The following is a 6,961-nucleotide window of genomic DNA, read 5'->3' as shown; positions in this document are numbered from 1 at the left end:
ACCTTTTGGTGTGCCTTACCATTATGCAATTCACTATCAACTATATCAGATTGTTATGAAATGATATTTAGTAAAAGTTGAGGGTGTGGTAGCTTAATATAATTAAAGTACTCTTTATTGTCTATTGCCTAAAAGACGAAAGGCTATAGCTGTGAAGTCATGCCAAAGACCAAAGTTTGCTCAGTCGTCGTTGGAACTGGAGATATAATGCTTTGTCACCTTTTGTTTATTTACGATAAACTTTTACTCGTTCATTATCTTAAAAATAATTTTTACTTTTATATGTAAATTTTAACATATTAAGAAAAAATATTATTTTATCCTCAATATTAATTGCTTATTCTCCGATCATTTTTCAATAGCTAAAACTATACATCATTAATCATTATTTTTTAAAGAGCGTGTAAAATCGAAGTTGAACAAAGAAAAGTGAAAGAGGGAGTATAAGCCACGCAAATAAGCAAATTAAATAAATGAAAACATGAAATAGTTTGGTCACATATGATCCTCCTGCTGGTAGCAACTTTTGTATTTTTATCCTCTCGATAACGGGTTTTACTTATTTATTATTCTAGTTTGATTTTCTCTTGAATAATGCTAAATCAAGAAATTTGTTCCATCAAAATATATCCATATTTTGTTTTAGTGATAAATGTTACCTTCCAATCGAATATTGACAAGTGAAGCTTTAGAGATTAATCAATTTATGATATCAATAACAGAGTCAAAATTTTATTTAAAATATTCATAAATATCATGTTAATGAATTTATATGTATGATGTTAAAAGTTTCTAAACCTCTTTTGTCAGTTATTAACATTTTATTTCATGTCATTCAATAATTTTTATATAATTAACAAAACTAGTTTTTATTTTATTTATATAGTATAATTTTTCAAGTAATTTACACAATATAATTATTTTATTTTCAAAATGTAATTTTTATTTTAAAAAAAAAAACTAATTTTAATGTTATCCAATTGACTTGTATATATCACCTCAATGTAGATGCATAACGGCTGCATATGTGGCCAGTGAGGTAAATTAGACTCTACGTGGTTTAACAATATTCAGGATATCAGTCTACTGATTTTAATTCTATAGTATAAGAAATTTTATCTCAAAAATAAGTGTAATTCAAGCTTAAAAATAGTACTATGTTTTTTCAAATATACCTTATTTGTCAACTATCGAGTACTCCAATTCTTTCATTTAAATTTTCTAGCTTGTTTGAGTTTGAGTTTAAGTTGAAACAAGTCTAAAAAATAAAGATAATTTTTGAATTTTGTAATTTTAAATTAAAGATATATAGAATATAATAAAATATCTTTTATTTCGCGGTCTTAAACATGTTATGTGAAAAGTCATTTTAATAAAAATAACTTTTAGCAACAATAAATATATACATTAACAAAGAGTGCTAAAACTTTTATCGCTAGTAGTTAATTTTCATTGGATCCAATGTCGCTATAGGCTTTACGGACATTTACAAAAAGTGCTAATTGCCACTAAAAATACATATTTAGCAGCAATTAAGTTATTGTCGTTAATTAATGTATTGTTGCTAAAGATCAATCTTAATCTAGTAAGTTAGAATCAAAGAGTTGCCAAAGATGTCCTTTAACTTGACCTTAGCTAACATCCGTGCCCTTCAATTTTGAATTTGCACAAATAAACAATTAAATTTATATAAAATTGAACAATTAGACAGATACATCTTATAAGTAAAACGGAGATAGTGAAAAATAATGTAATGAATAGTATAAATGTTTACCCAAGGATTTCTTATAGTTGTATGGGCCGGACAGAGAACCCAATGAACATAATTCTTTTTGGTTCATTGTCATAATCCAGTCCATTGAACCCCTAATACAAAATACAAAATAATGCACAAAATAAACAATCCTTTATAAGTTCTTTTTTGTTTCCTTTTTACCCATTTTTTCAACTTATACACTATTTCTCATCAAAGGTTAGTACTTCATATTGACTATCAAAATTCAACATCAACCATAGTACTATATTAATTTTGTATCAATATTATGTGTGTGTCCATCATTAATTATGCTACCTTGTGACTTTTTTTCTTTGTTTGCATGGAAATTAAGGAAAAATATTGTATGGAATGATGGGAAGAGCAAAAATAGAGATAAAGAGAATAGAGAACAAGACAAACAGAGGAGTGACATATTCAAAGCGTAGAAAAGGGCTAATTAAGAAAGCCTATGAGCTTAGTGTGCTGTGTGACATTGATGTTGCTCTACTCATGTTCTCTCCTACTGGTCGACTCACATCCTTCTCTCCAAAACAAAGGTGCTACATAGTTTCTCAGATCATCATTCAATTAATAGTTATTATATTATTTCATGATCGACTTACATCCTTCTCTCCAAAACAAAGGTGCTACGTAGTTTCTCAAATGATCATTCAACTAATTGTTAGTATTTTTTTAATTTTTTTTTTTACTTTTCAATCTTAATTTTTTTTATTGAAATAATAATCAGTAGTTGAGTGATTTGTTTTAAATTTCATGCTAGATTAACAAACCATTAAATTGACTAAGTGAAAATATTGAAAAAGAAAAAAGAAAAATAAAGAATTGTATATGCCGGCGCCTACAATTGAATTATTAGCAGTATTTCTTGCGTGTTAATTTTTAACCACTTAAAATGAGGATTTCTATGTTTATTAACTAGTACTCTTTAATTAAAAGTTTTTGTGTGGATTTAACTCAAAACTAATTATTAGTCACCTCTTTTTCGCTGTTTTATTTCTCTATATTAAAATTCAATATTTACGTACTGGTGGCTTGTAATTATATTGTATTTTAAAAATGGATGACGGGTTTTCTTTTTTTCAGTCGTGTAGAAAATTTGTAATTAGAGAAAAATTCTTGTAAATTAAAGAAGAATCCGAATTAAATATTTGTTTAGAAAAAAATAGTAATTTAACTGGTTTGCTATCTGAACTTCCACCTTGTTGATGAGAGTTCGATTTCACCTTGTCATCCCTTTTAAGTATTTTTATTGTTGATGAGAGTTTGATTCCACCTTGTCATCCCTTTTAAATATTTTTATTTTTTCTCTAATTTATGGTAATCACTCACTTATACGTGTTTTACGGGATAATTAAACAGAATTGAAGATGTGTTTTCTCGTTTTTTAAATCTCTCTGAACGCGATAAAGGGAGGTACGCAAACAAATTCTTCATAATATTTATTTATTTATTTATCAAATTTGCTAAAATATCAATTCCTCTTTATAATATTAATATTAATTACTATTGTTTGTGTTGTTAAATATTACTAATATTTCTGTCTTGCAGGGACAAAGGAAATTAAAAATCTATATCTAGATATGATTACGTGGCAATCAAGCCCTTGCTTTCTACGTGTCAGCATAAAACATAATTAACGGTGCATCTGTACAAAAAAACATATAGTTTCGCAAATTATTGCCTCATATATTATATGGTTATAAATAAAATATGTGATTAATAATATTCATAATTTCAGTTGTGTAAAAAAGTTGTTTCCTTTTCGATTTTCTTTTTGCATGTCTTCTACATGATATATATACTACGCCATAGTTGACTGTTGACTAAGTATACTTTAATCTATATAGTTTTATTTTTTTTATTAAATAGATATAATAGTTGATTTCATCTGTTCATAAATCAAATGAGTTTTGAACTCAAATTCATAAAATTTAAATTCTAAATTTGTTGGTCGATTTTATACAAAATCTGGAACTTTTTATAAATTTATCGAGATACCAATCATATTATTACTTATTTCACTTTTTGAACGTGTTTATTATAATTTCCATGTATCAACTAACTCATACTTTTTCTTGTACTCATTTTGATTTTTTGATCATATCGACCTTGCAGTGCTCTCCTTGATAGACAGGTAAGATAAAAATGTTTTGACATATTGGTGATTAAATTTTTGTTTTTTAATTTTGAATATATCATTTTAATCTCCAGTAATATATGTTGATGTTATTATGTTTAGTAAGGAAAAGAAAGAGTACATTAACAAATAATATTACCAAGATCTTAGAAAAATACAAGAGAAAAATTGCAAAATATTTATTGCAAGAAATATATAATTGAATTATATTTGGAATTATCATAAAGAACTTTCAGATTAACCCTTTTTTCCTTCTATTAATTTTTTAAAAACGCTCCTTTTAATTTAAATTTAAAGCATAGAGAAGTGACTAGTATATATCAATTATATCAAACTACTATATGCAGTAGTTTGAGTTGTTTTAATATCCTCCATGTTAGGTTTTCTGCACATTCAACAATAATGACATATTCAAAGTAATCTGATAAATGAAGTCTGAAGAATATATATATGCCTTGCCCTTATTTGTGGATATGGAAATTATTTCCAATTCATCCTTGGCTCAAAAAGAATTTCTTTGAAATAAGAAAAATATGGCATTGAACTCCCTGCGTACTCAACTACCTATATCTTTTTACCCTAATCTTCGACCTCAATAGCTTCCATTTTATTTCTGTATTTATTTTCCTTTCCTTTGTTGATGGGTAAGATAATAAATATATGAATACTTTGTCTTGAAGCAGCAAGTGATGAGGAGTCAGAATCTTCTGGGGTTAGAATTGTCTTTTTCCACTACCTTTTCATCCCAAACTTCTTAATATAATACACATTACTCACTTTAATTGTAAAATTTATGTGAAGGATGATGCATGGACCCAATCCAGCTGCTGCCTCTACCACCAGCCAAATTCATCAGGTATATATATGATTAGCATATAAAATTGCTTTCACTTTTACACATTTAAAACAACTATAAGTTGGTTAGCTTCTTTGTTATATGAGGGTTCTTTCACTACAAAAAAAGAAGTGGCAATATAAATATAGAATGCTAATGCCTTTACCGACATTAGTTAATTGCAATTGGATCCAATGTTGCTATAGGCTTTAGGGACATATACAAAGAGTGTTAATTACCGCTTAAAATACATATTTAGCGACAACGCTAAAGATCATTTTTAGTGTTTGTAAATTCATCTTTAATTTTCTCAGGAACTCAGGCAGGAAATTAATGCTTTGCTACAACAAATTCATGTAGCTGAGGAAAAATTAAGGTTCATCTATTCATCTTTTGTTGGTGTTGCACTTAGTAAATTTCATGCCAATGTTAATTATAGTATTGTTCTATTTCGAAATGTTTATCTTCTTTCATGAAAATGTGTCAAAATATATGTGTTTCGTGATTTTTTTTTTTTGAGTTTAAAATAGTGTGAATGAGAGATAAAGTCTTTTTCGAAAAGATATCAAGAGAAATGATACAATTTGAATATCATCTTTTTACATAATATAAAGAAAAAGATATCAAGAGAAATGATACAATTTGAATATCATCCTTTTACCTAATATATGAGTTTGTGGCTTTTTCGATGAGTTATACCTTTTCTAATATTTCCCAACATCCTTTTTCGATGATTAGTTTAATGATATTTTCTTTTCCCTAGCTAATATGCCTCCAAAGTGTACGTTGTGTTGGGTATTAATTGTCCTGAGTTTCTTTTTCGATTGACTAGTTATTTTCTTTTAGGAAAATTTCTTTCTAACTTAATCAATATTCACAATGTAGCCTAGGGGATTTGAGAGTTTTGATAGGGGGATAATTTGTGGGACACAAGTGGTATGTTATCACTTACCTCCCATGTATTCCGAATGAATTGGTTGAAATTATTCCTCTCTACATTTTGTGCTCTCATAATTATATAGTGGATTGCCCATCTACTTTGTGGACGTAGGTCGATTGACCGAAACACGTTAAATCTTTGTGTCTTTTGGTATATTTCTCGTCTGTCTTTTTACTCATTGGTCTTTCGAGGTTTGCTTTGCTAGCTTTCGCATGACACCTACTTATTTCGATCCTAACACGTTGATTACATTTGGAGAAAAATACATCATTGTGCTTTAATTATTAATGCAGTATGTATGAGCCTGATCCTGGGAAGATGACATCAATGGAAGAGCTCGAAGCATGTGAGAAACAACTTGAGACCCTCTTAATTTCTGTCGTTAAGAGAAAGGTAATTACTCTATCCGTTTCTTTTTACCTGATTCATATTGACTTGATACTTCCATCAGTACTTCGTTCCAATTTATGTAAGAAATTTAACTAAGCACGATGTTATAATGATATATTTAATATTATTTCATGAAGATGAGTCTAAGTTCAAAAGTGAAAGCAAGCGAAGAAGAGAGCAACGAAGTGGATTTATTATCTTACGACGATGCTTTTAATCAACCACAAATTTTCGACTATGGAACTACTTCTGAAAGGTACATTTTGGTCCAATTTTTAAATCGAATACTGCAAATAACTCCTTAATTTTAAATTTTAGAGTATTTCTTTTGATGCTCGACTAATTAAATCACATATATTTTTATTAACGAGTTCATGGTTACATAAGCACTCCTATTTGAAATTATGAAAAAAAGATTAATTTTTTTTTTTGCTAGGAATAATGTATTTTCCTCAACAATGGTTCCTCCAGATATTAAAGGAAGCAAATCCAACATGAATGTTGAAAAAGGCCAAGCTATAAATGATAATAACATCTTGTCATGGCCTTATATGTCACCATTCAAGTGATCCTAAGATTTTGTCGCAGTGATTTAAATTTTCGACGACTCTCTAGATGTGAGTTCGAATAAATATGCGCTCATACTTGTATATGAGTACAATATATTAGTACTTTGTAGTGAGTATAAGTAATAAAACGTTCATCATATATGTGGATATCGTTGGTCATTTTTGTAGATCCATATAAACACTACTGGATCCGGCTCCCCTCCATTACCTCTTCCCTCTATTTCGTCAAGTGCACGTCTAGATTAGATATATGTGTCATATTTAAAGTTTAAATGATTCAAAAAAAGGAGAACGTTGGAATTGATCAAAAGTA

At 28.3% G+C, this 6,961-nt stretch overlaps 1 protein-coding gene across 1 annotated transcript; it reads left to right on the top strand.

Annotated features, from left to right (window-relative positions):
* Nucleotides 1–2,128: 2,128 nt before the first annotated feature.
* On the top strand, nucleotides 2,129–6,648 carry LOC125814119 (agamous-like MADS-box protein AGL104). The gene is made up of 7 exons (XM_049493572.1): nucleotides 2,129–2,313; nucleotides 3,137–3,190; nucleotides 4,716–4,770; nucleotides 5,064–5,125; nucleotides 5,983–6,082; nucleotides 6,217–6,335; nucleotides 6,516–6,648. Exons 1-7 carry the CDS (start codon nucleotides 2,129–2,131, stop codon nucleotides 6,646–6,648), a joined length of 708 nt encoding a protein of 235 aa, XP_049349529.1.
* The last annotated feature ends 313 nt before the right edge of the window (nucleotides 6,649–6,961 follow it).

This window comes from Solanum verrucosum, unplaced genomic scaffold (assembly GCF_900185275.1).
Source record: "Solanum verrucosum unplaced genomic scaffold, falcon-dt-bn FXZP01000230.1, whole genome shotgun sequence".
In the NCBI taxonomy this organism is placed as follows: Eukaryota; Viridiplantae; Streptophyta; class Magnoliopsida; order Solanales; family Solanaceae; genus Solanum; species Solanum verrucosum.
The sequence above is the reverse complement of the archived record's forward strand: the minus strand, read 5'-3'. Positions and strand labels throughout refer to the sequence as shown.

Excerpts from the sequence above, each read along its gene's own strand:
- LOC125814119 (XM_049493572.1), top strand. The coding sequence starts at position 2,129 with ATGGGAAGAGCAAAAATAGAGATAAAGAGAATAGAGAACAAGACAAAC. Across the intron at positions 5,126-5,982 it reads GTAGCTGAGGAAAAATTAAG|TATGTATGAGCCTGATCCTG; the intron begins GTTCATCTATTC and ends TTATTAATGCAG. Across the intron at positions 6,083-6,216 it reads TTTCTGTCGTTAAGAGAAAG|ATGAGTCTAAGTTCAAAAGT; the intron begins GTAATTACTCTA and ends TATTTCATGAAG.